The sequence below is a fragment of the Octodon degus genome, unplaced genomic scaffold (genome assembly GCF_000260255.1).
Source record: "Octodon degus isolate 3935 unplaced genomic scaffold, OctDeg1.0 scaffold00014, whole genome shotgun sequence".
NCBI lineage: Eukaryota > Metazoa > Chordata > Mammalia > Rodentia > Octodontidae > Octodon > Octodon degus.
In genome coordinates, this window is record NW_004524590.1 from 9,302,722 (window position 1) to 9,318,812 (window position 16,091).

At 48.1% G+C, this 16,091-nt stretch overlaps 1 protein-coding gene across 19 annotated transcripts in view; it reads left to right on the top strand.

Annotated features, from left to right (window-relative positions):
• The window catches only part of Clasp1 (cytoplasmic linker associated protein 1), a 264,734-nt gene that overhangs the window by 236,019 nt on the left and 12,624 nt on the right, over window positions 1-16,091 (top strand). For all 19 annotated transcript variants that reach the window (XM_023709745.1, XM_023709750.1, XM_023709751.1 and 16 more), the window contains 4 exons: window positions 5,497-5,647; window positions 6,144-6,387; window positions 8,851-9,041; window positions 10,872-11,000. In XM_023709745.1, the coding sequence (XP_023565513.1) occupies window positions 5,497-5,647; window positions 6,144-6,387; window positions 8,851-9,041; window positions 10,872-11,000 (715 nt within the window). The remainder of the gene's footprint in view (window positions 1-5,496; window positions 5,648-6,143; window positions 6,388-8,850; window positions 9,042-10,871; window positions 11,001-16,091) is intronic.

A 16,091-nucleotide genomic window follows, 5' to 3' on the forward strand; every position in this document is an offset into this window, starting at 1 on the left:
TTTTTTTTTGTGGAACCAGGGATTGAACTCAGGCCCTTGCACTTGCCAGGGAAGCGCATATTCCACTGAGCCATCTCCCCGGCCCCTCTTTCTATCGTTTTGAACATGACAGTGTGAGTGCTTTTTCTCACGGCCAATATGTGCCTGTGCCAGCTAGTGACATTTGTGAGGAGAAGACAAACACTTGCATGCCGGTTGAATGTTAGCGTTCCTGTCAGTTGCTGTAAGTAAAAGAGACTTTCAGCCCTGCTTCCAGGCAGGCCAGTGGAGACTCGAGACTCACTGCCCCAGCCCAGCAGGGGCCCTGCTGTTCTTGCAGAAAGTTGCTTATTTCTGAAGACTGCCTCATGAGGCCCAGCTCAGAGAGCACCCGCCCCCCACCAGAGTCCTCCGTTGGCATCACATGATCTCGGAGCCTCCCTGCCTCGTCCCTCTCTTCTCTTTAAGTTGAGGCCCCAATGCCTCCTTTTAGAATAACTGATGAGCTAGCTGACACAGAACACGCAGGCTTCTGGCGTGCAGGTGCTGGGTGCCCATCCTGACACAGGCAGGCGGCAGATAGGTGTACAACCCCAGGCCCTCGCACTCCTGAGCGCATACTGCTCACCCGAGGCCCTCTAGCTGGCCCACATGGTTAAGTGGTGAACACAGCCCATGATTGAGAGAGAAAAGAATGAAGTCGTCTCACTGAGGACCAAACTATAAAATGAAATGTGTTCTTTTTCTCTGTGTGGTGAAGTGCTAATTTTGCTCCGGTTAATTTTGATAGAACTTTGTCAAGAACAGAGGAGACTCGAAGACACTTAGCTCACAGCGCGTCCTCCTCCCCTCCCCTTTGCCTGCTGTGTTTCTGTCTCTGATTTTCCTCTTCTGATCACTGCAGTCGGTTGTGGGGTTGGAGTGCCGATGGGTTATCGAAGCACCCACCTCCCTTTTCTCAGCCTAACTCCATTCCCACCGCTCCCTCCCACAAGACTCTCAGGCGCTCTTACTCTCCCAGGTAAACTACCTGTCCCCCTTGTCTGAGGTGTCACAATATTATTATATTTCCAAGGTCGTCTCAGGTCTTTGGGAAAGCCTCTCAGCTCCTCTAGTGTGACCCTGTCTCAGCTTACCCTTGAAGTAGGGGAGCCATGATGAGAAGTATGAGTGGTGCTTAATCTTGGCCGAATCTCATGAGCCCAGCTGCTGCTGTGTCCCAGGGCCGGTGACCTTCTCATCCCCTGACCCGACTCTTCACTGTCAGCTCTTGTGGGCCTTTGGCCTGGTGCAGTGCTGAGCCTCCAGAAGGAGCAGCAGTGGGAGCGGTCTCCTCAGCATGCTTCTCAGGTGCAGAGACATTCCACTGAGAGGCAGGCGACACCCATGTCATTCCAAAATGCACATTCTGCCATTGGCCATGCTGTTGCTACCTGGAAGACTTCTTTCCTCATGTTCTATCACAGGGCAGTAGTCTAAGTGTACAGGTCAGACAGGCAGTGGGAGAGCTAAGAGTACTGTTGCACTTCAGATGGATGCCCCACCTCCAGCAGGAAAGCCGTGTTTCCTCACAGGCCCCTGCTGCTGGTGCTGCGCGAGGCTCACTGACACTGGTGACTGTGACAGTGTTAGCCTCCCACGGTTTAGATCCTGCAGGTCCACGTGGGCTTGCAGGTGCCTGTGCATGCTCTCTTGGGGGTGGGGGCAGTCCTGTAATTACATGAGCAGAGCACAGGACAGTCTAGTTATCCCTTATAAGGGGATTTGTCTTCTCTGGTAGGATAACACCCAGAAAGGGAATAGTCTTTCACTTTGAAAATGCTTCGTAGATAGCTTTTGCACTTAGGATTTGCATTCCTACTTTTGTATCCTAGGGAAGCTGAATATACTAAACACATCAGCTGAATACTTTAACATCTTTCTTAGGAGGAAGCTCTTACAGCTCTGAAAGTTACTTCCAGAGTACACAGAGAACTCTGGGAAATGTTACTGGATGCACAGTTAGGGCAAGCAGATAAGAATGCTGCTGTCTCTGATGTTAACAAAGCATGGCAAGAGTTTTTTAGTACCCCCCTACATAGGATTGAACCCCAGGCCTTTACACTGAGCTGCATCTATCGCCCCTTTTTTGTTTTTTACTTTGAGACAGGGTCTTACTAAGTCACCAAGTTGGCAAGCTCAAACTTGTAATCCTCCTGCCTCAGCATCTGGAGTGCTAGCATTACAGGTGCTGTACACATGCCCACTACTACTAATTCTTAAGGTTAACCTTGCCTCACATTACAGATCAGTGTATTGACGACATACCTCACAGTGTATGTATTGCCCTACCCGACTTGGCATGCACCGAACTTCACCTCTCCAATCTTCCCACCTGGTCATAATGTGGCCCCTCCAGAGGACAGCACATCTCCAGAACCCATCACATGTAGTGACACATGTTGACCTAACTCATTAGTGGATAAACCTCCATACATACTTAGACCTTTGCTCAGCCTCAGAGGGAGTTGACTAGAGACATTTGTGTTGAGGAAACTAGGGAGGAATCTGTACATTTCTGTTTTCTACTAAAACACTTAATTTCATAACAGAAGTTACCCTGCTCCATACCCAGTGTCCTTTCACTACAGAATGAACAAAAGAACTTCAGAACCAGTTTTCTTCTCTCCAGTTTCTTCTTGGGCCCACCTACCATCCTGTCTTCTATAGGGAAGACCCACAGTTGAATTCAGCTGCAGTGCTAAGTGACCCTTGACCTTAGGTCAGTGACTGTTGATTGATTAACTTTTCCTAATCTGAAGAAGCCCTCTGGGGTCTCATCAGAGTGTTTATAGGTGATCAGAACCTGACCTTTATCCCAAAGGATTATGTTTTGAGATTGTCTAAAGCTGAAACAAGACACACTATGGCGTAGGAGATACGTGGAGGGTGACCTACTGGCGCCTCCTCTCAGTCAGCTGGTGGGCCCCTCCCGCTGTTCCTGTGTGTTGCTCATCAGGAGGCAGGATGGATTATCTGGTCTGCTCCCTGGTGAGAACCTTCTTAGCCTTTCCCTATGAAGTGAGGACTTGTAGGCATTGCTTTGAAGAAAAGATAGACCAAGCCACAATTTAGAAGTAGCAAAGATAATAACTGTCCATTTCCTGTTAGGATGCAGTTGCGTCTCTTACCTTGAGTTCGTATTTCCACTTCATACCAAGGAGATGCTTCAGAGCTCACACTCACAGTCCTGCACGGAAGTGCCTCCTGTCTTCCTGGGTGCACATGCTGCTCCTGAGCAGGAAGCTGGATTTTTGCTTTGTCCATTGAAACTGAGAAGCAGGAATACTCGCAGGCAGAATCCCTTATTTTACTTTTAAAAGAGGCTACTACAATGGTAAAGTTGATTGAACTGAAATGAAATATTGTTAGAAAGTTCAGGTTGAGAATCATGAGAAGAACTATCTGAAAGTCAATATTTTCTGAAGCGACACATGGAAAATAATATTGTGACATCCCTTAACTGAACGTTCTGCTAGACCGCCTCTCGTCCACCCCATCATTCTTTCAGTTTTTGTTTTTGTTTTTTCTTTTGCATGGGATATGCTGTTGTTTTTAGTTGTTGTGATTCAAAGTATTTGGGGGCATTTTTTTTAACATGTTTTTTTGTTCATTTGTTTGAGTCATACTGCTCAGTCTTTATATAGAAAAGGAGTATACTGGCCAGATGTATAAATGCCTTTGTCCCAACATAGGCTGCTGCTGCTGTGTTCCTAGGAGTGGGGGCAGAGAGCACCTCTACTCCCCAGCTTTCTGTGCATCACGGGGGTTGCCTCAGGATAGCCTTGTGACCTGACAGAGGCTTGAAATCCTGAGTGCTGTTCAAGCTCCTTGTTCTACCTCCCGTCAGTATGTACGTGGAATTTCAGCCGCACATGTACTCAGGTTCACATTTCTTTTTGTTTGGTGCCAGAGCCAGTCTTTGCGTTGGCATATGTTTTTGTGAACTCTCCAAATGTAAGTGGGATGTGTGCTTTCTTCCATTCATCAGGAAAGAATGATTCTGTCTGGGCCAGTTTTGCAATCTTAGGCAAAGAGCTTTCATCTCTAAGAGCGAGTTCAGGTCTTTGGCACCTGCAGAAATGAGCCAGCCTTAGAAGATACTGGGGTCATTGTCGCTATACCCAGTAAGAGGTCTGACCACTCCAAATAACACCTGTCCAAATCAGTGCTCAAACGTATTTTTTTTAGGGTAATGGGGTGGGTTTAGTAAATGTTAGTTGTTTTTAGGCTCTGAGAAACTTACCTCTTTTGCAGTGCACAGGCTCTGTTCTGTGCCGCTAGGAGTCGCGCCAGTGTGTGCCTAGTCGTTCAGCTCCTACTCCTGTGAAGAGCAGAGCTTGCTTTGCTTGTGTCCTTAATACTGCTGATTGCTTACTTACACACAGCCAGTGACTGAGTGTCCCTGGCAATCCTCCGCACAGTTTAGGACTTTCTGCAGAGTATGTTAGGCTAACTCAGCTGATCTTTTCTTGAATATTGAAACAAATGATATTTAAACATAGTTATATTTTTTTGTTCATAGTTGACTGCCACATCATGCTTTGCTTCCTTTTTTTCTAGTGTCCATCTCATGCTTTTTTATATTCTCAGTGACGGACAATGGTTTTTATTCTCAAGATTATTCTGTTTCAGTACACTTTTTAGACATGAGAAGGGCACTGGTTGAAAAATGCTTTTTAAGCCTCGGTGCTTTCTTTTGCATTTTTGCTTAGTATCTCAAAGGACAACACCTGACATCTCTTTTCCAAGAGGGACAAATATTTCTTGCCCTTACAGGTGTTTCTAGACATCTGTCCAGGAACATATCTCTCTTTATAAGATTGCCTTTTACAAAACTCCAAATGAAAGCATCTAGAAGAGTTCAGTATTCATGACGAAGTCCTGTTTGAATACTGTGAGAGTCTCAGGGTCCGCTGGGGTGGCTCTGCCATGGAGTCATAGGATTGTTTTGGTTTTGCATTTTAAAATACAGTCTTAGTTTGCTGGATTGGATCCTGGCACACACATCATAGCCTTGTGAAGTTGTTTGCTTTGCTCCTCAGAAATTTGTTGTTAATGCAAGTTTTATTTCTTAAGTGCCTGTTTCTCCTAATTTAGGTTTGTACATTTGAGACCAGTAACAACCAACTACTTTTTTCCATCCTCTGGATAAGAAAATTATTTTTCCACTTTCATTACCTCATGCATTCGGTCACCGATTGTCACACTTTTGAGTTTTTACGTTCTTGTGGTTATTGTTGTTTCCCACTAGTTCTTGGGTGCTGATATAAAATATTTGGGGCCACATTTGACCGGGAAGATGTATAATTGTTCATTGGTGGTACCTTTTTAAAATAAGATCTCCTTTTCATTCCAAATCACCTAAAAATAACTAAAAGTGTAATTACATCTCACTCTGTATTAGTGACAATATGGCAGTGTCCTGATTTTATTCATCTGCTTCAACTCAAGAAATAAATATTTTTTTATCTTTAGCATGCTGGACTATGATACAGAGAATCTAAACTCTGAAGAAATCTATAGTTCTCTGCGTGGAGTTACTGAAGCCATTGAAAAATTTAGTTTCCGAAGTCAGGAGGATCTGAATGAGCCAATTAAACGGGATGGCAAAAAGGATTTCGATATAGTAAGTATCCTCAGGATCACAGAAAACTAGACGTCACTTAAACCGTAGGTCCACAGCTTCTGAGCACTGGCCACGGCAGTGGTGGAGGTTCATTGCTACTTTGATCATATTATCGGAACAGCACTAGTGTTAGAGGCCAGCGGCCATTGTACAGAACTTCAGGATAAGCTTTAGCTTGTTTTCATTTATCGTGGGCATGTTTTTGTGCCTGTGATGTGCTAAAAATGGTGAGCCTGCACCAGACACAGTCCACATTCCTGAGAGCTCTACTCTCGTGGAAAGGACGGGTACCTACACACAGGGAGGCGTGGGGAGGGTGTGGGCGCAGCTCCTGATGCTCAGGAAGGGTGAGCTGTGAAGATGGTACTGCCCTCTGAACAGCAGCCTGAGCCTATCTCGTAAAAGTCTCTGGCCCTCTTAGTATTTCCAAGCATCAGAACAGGAGAAAATGTGTGTTGAAAGTCTCAGAAGGGAACTGACCCTGTCTGCGCTCCAGGTCTCTCGGGATGGAGGAGCTGCATCCCCAGCCACTGAGGGCCGGGGCAGCAATGAAGTGGAAGGGGGCAGGACCGCTCTGGACAACAAGACCTCTCTCCTCAACACCCAGCCCCCACGTGCCTTCCCAGGGCCACGAGCACGCGACTATAACCCATACCCCTACTCAGACACCATCAACACCTACGACAAGACAGCCCTGAAAGAGGCCATGTTTGATGATGATGTGGAGCAGCTTCGGGACGGTTTGTGTTCGTTCAGCTATCCAACAGGCCCTCTGGCATGCTTCCTTCCAGGCAGAGCGGCTTTGACCTGCTGTTCAGAAGCTCCTTGTGGAGTCCCTGGTGGATGCATAAAAATGGGAGGCCCACAGAAATGATAGCCCAGGCAGCTGCTGTCCTCTCTAAGCCCGCAGTCTGGTTATGCCGGCAAGAGGGAAGATCCCCAGAGACTTTGTTCTGAGTGCGTGGGAGTTGCCAGTGCAGGCAGGGACCCAGGGCATCCTAGCACAGCGCTCTGGCCAGCTCCCCTTGGCCTGTGCCACACTGACTACGAGACTGCAGCTGGGAGCCTACCCATCCCTGGCGCTGAGCTGAGTGCCGTGCATACGTTGTTGTGGACAGAGAGGGGTCGCTTCTGTTTTACAGGTTAAGAAACTAAGGGTTAGAAAGGTTAAGTCACTTGTCCAAGATATACCATTGGAAGTACAGCATGGAACTAGTGTGAGTTTTCTTCTGATTCTGTGTTAAGACTTCAAGTCCAGGACTCAGGACTGTGGCTCACTGGTAAAGCACAGATCTAGCAAGCGCCAGGCCCTGGACTCAAGCCCTCACACCAAAGAGCTAAAACATACTGTCAGTTATTAAGTAACTAGTGAGTTATGTATATATGGGTTTGATGATATTTTTATCTGGAACTTAATTTTTTCTTTCCTATCTCACTTGTATTTACTTATTTTACCTTCATAGTGCCCTTTTAAATCTTGTTTTGAAGGCTGGCTTGTGTTTGAGCCTAAGTTAGAAACCTCACTTAGGACTTTGTGAATAGCCACATTGTCACTGTGTCGTGTGTGAGGTGCCAGGCCAAGAGGCAAATGAGATGCAGTTCCTGGTTACGGACTGCTCAAGGCCTGCTGGGTAACAGGCTCATAATGACCACCCATGTGCAAGGCGAGGGTTGTGCAAAAGGCAGACACCAGATTAAGGGCCACAGGGGAGAAGGAGCCCGCGGATAGTCCTGCTAGGCGCAGCAGAAGTGGCCTTGGGCTTGCAAGCTTAGTCTCGCAGCTGTGAGTGCCTCACAGCTGGTGTGTAGCCTCTCAGTGTACACCCATGTGTATTCCCTGGGCGGGAGCTAAAGGTGAGGAGTGTTTGTTATGACTTGCTTTCCGGGCAAGTGAGCTAGGTTTTTTACTGATTACAGAAATGGCACATCTTTTGCCTGTTGCTGATCTTGATTAATTAAGGTCTGAAGGAGATTCGCTTGTCAGTTATTATTTACCCACCAAGTGGGCACTAAAAGGCTGAAGGAGAAAGGTAATGGGACGGAATCACGTTGTTACTTAACAGTTCATACTGCCAAGGGCCGGCCAGATAGCTCAGCGGACTAAAGCGCCACTTAGGCAGAGCACAGCAGCCGGGGTTCAATCCCTGGCTTGCCATGCCGGCCCCGCCCCCAGGGCACGCTAAGATGACGAATGAGACTGGGCATGTTGTCATGCGCCTGTAATCCCAGCAAAAACAGGAAGTGAAAACGGGAGAATCACTATGAGTCCGATCTACATAGTGAGGCCCTGTACTAAATTCATTAAAAAACAAAAACAGCTCATACTTCCTTGTAGGTTTGCTCCCTGATCACAGAAGCTAAAGAAATAGGTAAATACACAGTGAAATAGGTCCTAATGATTTACTGATTTTGTTTTCATACTCAGTGTATGAAGTTCTGTGGGAAGAAAGGCTGTGCCCTTCTGCCATACAGACGTAGCCCATGTCCCAGTAGCTGTGCTCAGTTATCTTGGACCAGTGCCACCATCTTCAAATGGACAGTGTCTCAGTAGTCCAGACTTTTTTCTTGTGTGGAGGGAGGCGTGGTACTGGGGATTGAAGTCGGAGCCTTTGCACGGAGCTCTTTTCCCCATCCTGTTTTTTATTTTGAGGCAGTCTTGCTAAGTTGTCAGGCTGAGCTTGAACCGGAGATGCTTTTGCCTCAGCCTCCCAGAGTGCTGGGTGGGTTGTGCCACTATACCCAGCTGATCCAGACAGCTGGCTTGGTGTTTGTTCCCTCTGCCCATTCCCGAGCTTTGGGCATTCAAGAAGGAAACGGGTAAAGAGGCGATGGTAGGTGACCCTTGAGCCAGTGGGAGTGGGTCTGATACTGATGAGAGTTTCCCAATGGAGGCCTGACTCAGGGCTCCGACTGGGACACGGTTTAGCAAGATGGGCAGCAAGGGGTATGAGGAGGGCACCTGCATTTTCCTGGTGTGTGGATAGAAGGGAAGAGATGGGAAGGAAGTGTGTGGGCACTGAATACTGGCACTGGACAGCTGGCGTCGCCCTCCATCCTCATGCTTAATGTAGCAAGGAGATCTGCCAAGGGACTGTGCTGAAAGAGGCCAACTGCACAGCAGGGCCAGCGGCAGGGGCAGGTTGCAGGGTGGGGCTGTGGCCAGAGTCACTGTGAGCTGACATCTGTTTTCTGTGTCTCACTAGTGCCTATCGACCATTCTGACCTGGTGGCGGACCTGCTGAAAGAGCTGTCCAACCACAACGAGCGGGTGGAGGAGCGGAAGGGTGCCCTGCTGGAGCTGCTCAAGATCACGCGAGAGGACAGCCTAGGTGTCTGGGAGGAACACTTCAAGACCATCCTGCTGCTGCTGTTGGAGACACTTGGGGACAAAGATGTAGGCACAGGCCTGGCGTGGCCCTCCTGGGGCAGCTCGTAGGGTGCTTCCTGGTCATAGTTGGTTATAGCTTCCCTTCCTGGATTGTATTAAGTTACATGAAACATCCGGTCAGGCACAGGGGCAGATACCTGTAATCCCAATTCTTAGGGAAGTGAGGCAGGAGGGTCACAAGTTCAAGGACAGCCTGGACAACTTTAGGGAAACCTTGTCTCAATATAAAGGAGCAGGTATGATCTGGGGATATAGCTTAGTGGTAGAGCACCCCTGACTTGGATCCCAGTACAGAAAAGAAAACAAAAAAGTCCTGTTCCATTTTAGCAGAGTTTCTGAGCTTTTTTTTTTTTTAAGAAAAGTAATGCTTCTGTCAGCCACAGGCCTCATCTTGCATTACATACAATTTCTCTCTGTAGCTGGCTTTGCGCTCATTGAGGGGAAATGTGTTCCTACATATAGTTACTTAAACAGAATCTCTTAAAACTATGTAAGTATAGACATGGTCCTTTAGGATACATTTCCTTCCTTGTGAGCTTCTTGGGCAAAGAAAAGTTTATTCTTTAGAAGACCCCTATTAAATGTGTTCCTTGAAATTCCATCTTGTTTTACCCATATATATGAGCAGGTCTAGTACCTTAATTGGTAGAGTGGTGGTTCCGCAAATATCGCTCCTGTAATACTACTAGAAAAATTAAAAGTCCATCTTCATGCTAAAATATTTAAATATGACAAGGCATTGGTGAGGTGCCTCGTCTGGGACCCCACACCCGGATACTTAGTAGACAGATACCTCAAAGAGAAGAGCAGTGTAGCCAGAGCCCTGCCTCCTCCCCTCTGTGGGTCTGGTGCCTTCATGGGGTCTGGAATAAATGCTGGGAACTGTCAGAACTAACCTCAGGAGTAGAAACCCTTCTCCCTGCAGTGACTTGGTATAGGTACTCACACCTCATGGTGAGGACCAAGGGGAGGAGAACTGAAGGCTGCGAGGCAGCCGGACACAGTGCAGGCCACAGGCCATGCCAGAGCATGCCAGGGCAAGGTGGCAAATGGCATGGCAACTCAGGTGGTTTTCTGATCCTTAGGATTGATGGTTTGGTTTGGGGATAAAGATAGAAGATTGATAGTAAAAGATCTGTGGTAACTTTCTTAAAGTAGTGGCTGTGGAAGCAGTCCCACTTGGCTGGCCTCTTTGGGGAGACAAAATGATGTCATGTGGAGGGCAGGCGAATCGTGTGTTAGGGGCACATTGTGCAGATGAGTGACAGAGAATCAGGATGTACTTGCCGGCTGTGTTTGGGGTAAACTCCATTCTCTTTCTGGAGATTAGGCGTCCGTTTGGGATGGCTCTCTTCCAGACATGTGACTTGGCCATACTCAGCTCCAGGCCTGTTGTACCGGTGACCTCATCACATAGGAGGCCAGGAACACCTGCAGGTCTGCTTCTGTCCTCAGAGTTGACAGCCTTCTAGGCCGTGTCAAAGCAATGGCAAGGTGCTTTGGGCTTGTAGTTCAGGGCATTTTACAGAAAGATAGTTCAAATACCCAAGCCTCAGGAAATCTGGGGACTCCAGGGAACTGATGGTAAACTGATGGTGTGTCATCTTCATCAGGTGCCCAGCGCTGGGCTCATCCAGGCAGTCTCTGTTGGCCCCACCTAGGTGCTGGGTCTTAGGAGTGTCACCGTACAACACAGTGTCTGTCCTCTGGGAACTTACTGTCTAGAGAGCCCATGCCAAGGAAAGCAGTGTGATTGGAGCCCAGACTGGGTGCTGGCCTATGGATGATCCTGTGCTGTGTTCCCTTCAGTGATGCTCCCTTTCCTCTTGTACCCAGCATTCTATTCGAGCCCTGGCACTGAGAGTTCTGCGTGAAATTCTGAGAAACCAGCCAGCAAGATTCAAAAACTATGCGGAGCTGACGATCATGAAGACGCTGGAAGCCCACAAAGACTCCCACAAGGAGGTGAGCCAGCCCCGTGGCCAGGGTCCTGAACAGATGGGGCCAGGGATGCAGGTATGCTTGGGCAAGCGGACTGGGAGCTGGGAGGTGTACCCCTCCCTCAGCCCATGTCAGGTTAGAGTTCCCATTGCTCTTGAACTGACTGCGCAGCTGCATCCCTGTGGTTCCAAAAAGTTCTAAACTCGGTCAGACACTTGGCAAACACCTAGCCTGTTTGTGTTTATGTATTTGGACCTTGTTGCTCACCTGTCCTTCGAGTGATAGAGGCCTACAGAGACTGCAGTGCTATCCTGAATATATGACTTTAGTAGCAAGCATTGTGAAAAACAGGATTGCTTATTTAGGAACTTAGAAAACTTGAGATTACAAACAGTGGAGTTGACCCACTGTGTGTAGCACTTTCACGGCTCAGGCTCTTGACTGCCACATGGCTACATCTGAGCATGCTCCTGGGTTGTAGGACTTGTGGCTAGAATACTTATTATGTCTACAAGCAGAATGAGACCCTAAAGATAGCTTTTCCCTTTGGAAGTTGTGTGGCTGCTTGAACAGCTGCTCTGACCTCTTCAAATCACCACCCAAATCAGTCAGCAGAGGCCGCGCCTCATCCTCGGCCTGGAATCTCTCTGCCTCCTGGCCTGGCACAGTACCCAGTGTAAAGGGACCGGATGTGATTCCCAGCTAGTGCCTCCAAGTGACCCCATGATGGTGACAATCACTCACGTGTGAACAAAACACTTCCCATTTACATTAACTCACTTTAAGAATGGGAGGCCACGGTTAACAGTGTTGTTCGCAGGTGGGGAGAAGGGTCCTGGAGAGACTGTGCCCAGCAGTTGCTGACCGAGAAGACAACTGAGCTGGGCTTGTGCTTCTTGTGCAGAATGGCTGCCCTGTGGCTTTTCTTGTTTTTGCTCTTTTCTTTAACCTTAAAAGCTTGTCCATATGATGGCACGTGATCACTGGTAAAGGACATGCGTACAAGTGAGCAACCTTTAGTGAAACCAGCCAGGCGTGGTGGCTCATGCCATTATTCCCAGCATCCAGGAGGCTGCGGTAGGAGGGTCACCTTGAGTTTGAGGCCACCTGAGCTGCGTAGCAAGAGCCTCTCTCAAAGACCCCCCCAAAAAAAATAAAAAATAAAGTGAAACTCTAGCCCAGCAACAATGTTTTAGCAGTTACTGACTGTCCAGTTGGGAGATGTCTGTCTTTAAATGAGGTATCCTATTTTCACAAGAAAACTTGACAGTTTTGTTTAACAAATTAGGTTTAGCAGATTTGAGTCATCTATTTGCTATTTACTATTCTCTTGCGGGGGGTTGGGTTTTGCCTACAAAATGAAAATTCTGGGACATTAGGTTTGTCACTGTGAACTTCCCTTAAATTGCCCCAGGAAAGAGAGCAGAAACTGTCTTGTCTTGAATAATCCTAGCAGCACTCAGCTAACTCGGATCCTGAGGACCCAGGGCCGCCCCACACGGCTGCGCCTGCACGGCAGGTCTGGGCGGGATACACTCTGCAGGCCGTCGCGTTGGCAGGCTGGACCTGTGTCCTCACCGTCTCCTCATGAAGCTTCGCTCTGTCACATTGCCAGAGCTACTTGGGCACCTGCATATTTAGGTTTTTGGTTTGGTTTTCATTTTTCTTTTCCTTTAAAATGCTTTGAGCTCTCTCCTGTCTCCATTCCGGGTTTCGGATTCTCAGGCCTGTCGGGCGCCCGGAAGCTGTGCGGTGCATGTTGCTGGCACGTTGGGGTTGCACAGAATTTTTATCTGGTCTCCTTACAGTTTTCATCACCACAAACATACTTCTGACTCCGAACATGTGTTAGAAAGAATCTAGAATTCTCCTAGGCCCGGTAGCTTTGTCACGCAGAGGCAGAATACTCATCTGTTTGCCCATCCAATTAAAGCTTCCCAGGTGTCTTCATCCCAAAGTGAGCTCTGAGAACTTCCTTCTCAGAAGCAGCTGGTGGCTGTCCGTCCCTGTGAACCCAGGCTTCAGCCCAGATGCAGAGAGGAGGAGCCACAGGGGCACACAGGGCTACTGTGAGAGGCCCGGCAGCGCCACCCCTGCCCTGCCCTGCCCTGCCCTGCACAGCCAGCTGAGCCAGTGGCCACATGCGCACTGCACCAGCTGTGGAATGGCAGCCCTGAGGACCCTCTGGAAAAGGGAAACGTGTCATGAAAGCTGCCAGACAAAACAGCTAAGGCAGGGCAGATGATGAGGTGGCTTGTTCTCACATACTGCAGGCAAGGGTCTGCTTCCTCAGCTTCTTCCAAAAGAAGCTACGTGAGGCCAGTTTCCTTACACACTGAGTGTGTCTCTGCACTCAGGCAGCAAATCTGTCTCTGCACTGTCTCTCATACGCCAGCGGAACTATGGTGCACATGACGGGTGGAATAGCGTAAAACAAAAGTTGGTGTTTGTCAGCTTAGACATAAGCTCTTCAGAGTATCTGTTGGAATAAGCAAATCTCTCATTACCTAACTCTTTGTCATTTAATAAATAAACGCTATTAGTTTTAGCGCCCTTACATTAATGAAGATGCTGTCATTTATAGCAATGTTAAGGGTCAGTAAAAGCCTTAAGTGGCTGGGGTTAATAGTGAGCTTTACACCTGGAGCCCACTTTTTGTTTTTTAAGACAACTGTTTGAACTCTTCTCATTTTGGAATTTATTCTGAAATGTTGAGAACTGCTCCTTTCATGATTAAAGAAAGAGGACTTAATAAAAGAATTCATACTCCAAGGAGGAGCTTCTGGGGCAGTGTGGGGTGTGACTTTTGGAGCAGGAAACATGGATCCCAGTCCAGTGCCTGCTGCTCTCTGCCTCTCTCTTCAGTGGCCATCATCTTCCTACAGCCCGAATAGGTGTAAAGGTGGGAGGGGCCAGGACTAGGGCTGGGGTCCTGGGGGCCTCTCATGAGCTAGCTAGGCAGGTGTGCTTGTGCTGAGCTACTCCACAGCCTGAAATAGGCTTTTATGCTGTCGTCTGCCAAGCTGACCCTGCCACAGAAAGCTGCTCTCAAGCATCCTTACCATTTAAAAGTGCCCACCTCTTAGCAAAAAATTTGGTATTCAGTTACAAATCATGGAAGAGTAGTTGTTGCTCCCAATCATGTCTTGTGGGATAATAGTCCTCAGTACATGCTATCTTTAATTTGAAAGAAGTACCAGTTCTTTTTCCGTAGTGGGAACTGAACCCAGAGTCTTCACTGAGCTACATTTCTAGGCCCTCTCCTGCTTTTTATTTGGTCCTAGGAATTGAACTCAGGATATTACACTTGCCACTAGGCTGGGCTCAAACTTGCAGTCCCCTGCCTTAGGCTCCCGAGTTGCTGGCTTTAGAGGCTGAGCTGCTAAGTCCTGTCCAGCTGTATTTCTTGAAGCTATTCCATAAATGAGAATTTTTTATCGCTGGATTTAGCTTTTTCCAAACTTTGCCATGTCAGTGAATATTCAGTTACATTTGCCCACTTAATGGCTGTAGATTAGCTGGGTGTGAGGTCATGCACCTATAGTCCCAGCTACTTGGAATGCTGAAGCAGGAAGATTGCTTGAATCCAGGAGTTTAAGGTGAGCCTGAGCAATATAGCAAGACCCTGACCCTTAAGAAAGAAGAAAAAAAAACTAAAGGAAAGAAGAATCATTATTATATCTCCAAGGATTTTATTTTTAAATCATTTCTAGTTAAACTTTATATAACTTTAAGGAAATAAAAAGTTGTCAGAGACCAGAGTTGCTTTCAAAAGGAAATAGAGTTTCCTGAGACTAGCTGTCTGGCTTTGCCCAGCCCATGGGCTATGCCACGCAGTCTTGACAGATGCTGTGGCCAGAGATGAGCAACAGTGTGCAGTCAGGTGTGCAGTCAGGCTCATGTTCTGCTGGCAAGTGCCAGTTACATCCTGGGCTGACATCGTCCTAGCCAGATTGCTGGGCTGGGCTGGGCCCTTGGCCACCACTCAGGGCAGCATCCGTGTCAGTGGGTCTGGAAAACAATGCACCGGCAGAATACACACGCTCGCTCGCGCTCTCTCTCTCACACACACACACACACACCCCAGACTCTGAGCTTCCTTCAAGATAACAGAGGTTGCTATAGAGTAACAAGCCTCAATCCTCATCAGTTCTGAGTTCCCGGGCTTCCATAGGCCTGGTAGGCCTGGGGTTTGGCGGGAGGTTCCGTTTCCTCTGGAAGTTTTTGCTTGTGATTAAGTGGACAAAACCAGAAACCCAGAAATCTTCATTGAGTCGTTCCAAGTGGCTGAGCTGGGAGTGTGGCACTGGCCAGTGCTTTGTGCCCGAATCAGGGCAGGAGCAGGTGGTATGTCACCTAAGGCATCGTGACACTGTCAGTGAGAGTCGCTTAGAGCGTGCCTGCAGACGGCCGGGGTGCGCGAGCAGCAGGAAGAGTGCCCGAGGGAAGAGCTGGAGAGGGAGGGGAGACCAGCTTGTGAGCTGGGCTCGGGCTGGCAGACCTGGGAGCACAGAAGGGCGGACCCCCGGGTTGAGACCCACCAATGCAGGACTGCACGAGTGTGTCCTTGCTGGGAGCTGAGCCCAGAGTCCTGTGCTGAATGCTCTCACGGATTCCCACGGCTGCTGTGTGGGGCCAGCCCCAGTGGCCAGCCTCTTGCTGATGAAGCAGCCCTCCCGCGAGTCAGTGTGACTACAGCTCTCTGTTAGCTTCAGGAAGGGCCGCTGCTCAGGGTAGGACCTTTAGGTCATTGCCAGCCCTGGGACTGTGGCTGCAGACAGGCCTCTGGTGCTCCCTGGACGTCTGAAGTGCATGTGCTCTGGCTGCCAAGGGGAGGTACTATACACCTGGCTCACCTCAAAGCCAGGTCAGCCCCCAGCAGCCCGCACTGCTGCAAGTTGAAGAGACTGTTCTTCTCACCCTCTTCTGTGGAAGACAGTGAATTGCTTTTGAATATTATTGTTGGGAAAGTTTGCTTTTTTTTTTTATTTCTGTTAAGATTTTTTTTATTTTTTTTATTTTTTTTTCTTTTCAAAGTTTTATTGATAAACATATAACAATGAGACAGTTTCAAATCAAATCGAAAGTACAGTTTCAACAAATAATACACTGCAT